This window comes from Acanthisitta chloris, unplaced genomic scaffold (assembly GCF_000695815.1).
Source record: "Acanthisitta chloris isolate BGI_N310 unplaced genomic scaffold, ASM69581v1 scaffold36018, whole genome shotgun sequence".
Taxonomy (NCBI): domain Eukaryota; kingdom Metazoa; phylum Chordata; class Aves; order Passeriformes; family Acanthisittidae; genus Acanthisitta; species Acanthisitta chloris.
In genome coordinates, this window is record NW_008688164.1 from 1 (window position 1) to 2,372 (window position 2,372).

At 57.8% G+C, this 2,372-nt stretch overlaps 1 protein-coding gene across 1 annotated transcript; it reads left to right on the forward strand.

The window, feature by feature from the left end:
- Nucleotides 1-4: 4 nt before the first annotated feature.
- Nucleotides 5-2,125, forward strand: LOC103808152 (dimethylaniline monooxygenase [N-oxide-forming] 5-like; the record flags this gene model as incomplete). The annotated part of the gene is made up of 5 exons (XM_009080919.1): nt 5-23; nt 256-398; nt 808-1,007; nt 1,344-1,693; nt 2,049-2,125. Coding segments are annotated over 5 exons (789 nt in total), but the record flags the coding sequence as incomplete, so codon positions are not given.
- Nucleotides 2,126-2,372: the final 247 nt, after the last annotated feature.

The following is a 2,372-nucleotide window of genomic DNA, read 5'->3' on the forward strand; positions in this document are numbered from 1 at the left end:
TCTCCCACTGAGCACCTTCCCAGGTACTGCCTTGCACCCTGGCATGAGGAGACACCCCAGAAAGTCCAGTCATGCCAGTCCCTGTTCTCCCTGCTGCTTTTCCTACCAGTCCCAGTGTTTCCCTGCCTTGCTTTGGCTCCAGGAGTGCTCCCACACTCCCCAGGTCTGGTTTGGTGGGGCCAGAGAGCATGTCCAGTTTTTGGGGAGGTGTCCCTCCAGCCCAAGAAACCAAGCATCCCTCTTCCCTGCTCACAGGAATTGAGAAGTTTATGGGCCGCTACCTCCACAGCCGAGACTACAAGGACTCTCGAGATTTCACGGACAAGAGGGTTGTTGTCATCGGGATTGGGAATTCGGGGTCGGACCTGGCTGTGGAGATCAGCCATACAGCCAAGCAGGTGAGCAGCAGGAGTGGGATCCTAGCAGGCAAGGTAGTCCCCCATGGGAGACTTCTGGCTCCAGGAGGACACCAGGACCAAGGCACTAGCACAGCCACTGCTCCATCCCAGCACTCACTGTGTTTGGCAGTGCACCCACCAATCCCAGCAGCCAGACAGTGGTGGCAGTCAAGACTTGATCCCACATGGACACCAAATTCCATCCCAAGCCCCAGGCAGAGGCTGCTCCTGTGGTGCTTCCCTACCTCTCCCTGCTAGGTCCATCGCCAGCTCCCTCTGCCCTCTGGTCCTTGTGTCATGCTTGGGCAGCATGAAGACGAGCGATCCCAGGGCAAGAATATGTCCCCCCCAGGGCAACCCCGCCAGACTGTCATAGCCTTCAGGAGGTGATGCTTATTTCCTTGTCCAGGTCTTTCTCAGCACCCGCCGGGGCGCGTGGATCTTCAACCGCGTTGGAGACCAAGGCTACCCCCTTGACACCGTCTTTACCACCCGCATAAAGGTCTTTCTGCAGCAGCTGCTGAGCTCATCTCTGGTGTGTGACTACGTGGAGAAACAGCTGAATGCCAGGTTCAACCACTCACACTATGGCTTGAAGCCACAGCACAGGTATTAGCAAATGCTCCTCCTGCCCAGAAGAGGTCCTCCACCTCCCACCATGTCCAACCCCACTTGGCCATTCCATGCTCCCAGTGCCTGGTTAATAAACCAGGTTAATAGCTGTGTTGTGCCCAGGCAATGCTCAAGGGAACCACCACTGCCCCTTCCAGCTACCCTTGGTGGCACCAATGCGGTGTCAGCTGCCAAGCATCCCTGGAGGACCAGCCCCTCTGACAAAGAGCATCCCTGGGGATGAGCATCCCCAGAGCAGGGAGCAGTGGCTAGAGCAGGACACGGAGCAGACACTCCCCTCCCAATGCCCTGATGGCTCCTTGTACCTTCCAGGGTCTTTGACCAGCACCCAACCATCAATGACGACCTGCCCAACCGCATCATTTCGGGCAGGGTGCAGGTGAAGCCAAACATCCAGGAGTTCACGGAGACATGTGCCATCTTTGAGGATGGCACCAGGGAAGATGTCGATGCTGTGGTCTTTGCCACAGGATACAGCTTCTCCTTCCCCTTCCTTGAGGGCTGTGTGAAAGTGGTGGAGAACCAGATCCCCCTCTACAAATACGTGTTTCCCCCTGACCTGGAGAAGCCGACGCTGGCTTTTATTGGCCTCATCCAGCCCTTGGGTGCCATCATGCCCATCTCTGAGCTCCAGTGTCGCTGGGCCACTCGCGTCTTCAAGGGTAAGTGAGGCAAACCTGCCCTGAGCCTGCACCCCTGGAGCCAGAGCAAATGGTGCCCAGTCATGCTGAGGATGCAGAAGCTGGCCGTGCCATCCTGGCTGCAGGCAACAGCATGGCTGCCTTGCAGATGTCATGGTCAGATGGGCTCTTGCCTGAGAGGCACAGGGACATTCATACCCTGAGTTCCACGGGATGCTCCTTCCCCCATCCCAAGGAGCCCAGGCATGCCTCAGGTGCCAGACACCTCCCATGGTGATGCTGGCAGGGACAGAGCACCCAGGAAAAGTCAGCACCACAGTGGCTGCTGTGGCCAGCGAGGTGCAGCCCCCACCATGCTGTGCCTTATTCTCCCTAGGGCTGAACGAGCTGCCCTCACGGCATGACATGGAGGCTGACATCACGCAGAAGAAAGAAGCGATGGCAAAGCGGTAAGATCCCTGTGGGAACAGGGAGGGGGCTGCTTTGGGCACAGCTGTTCATGGACACCCATCCTGTCCCATAGATGCATCCTGGCACATTCATCCGTGCCAAGAGACAGTAGGGATGTGGTTGGCCACTACCCCCAGCCTGCTGATCCTTCTCCATGGCAGCCCATCCAAAACCACCTTGCTGGCACACAGAGCATCTGCTGACTCTGCTGTCAGCACTTGTTTGCCCTCCCTGCCCACAGGTACGTGAA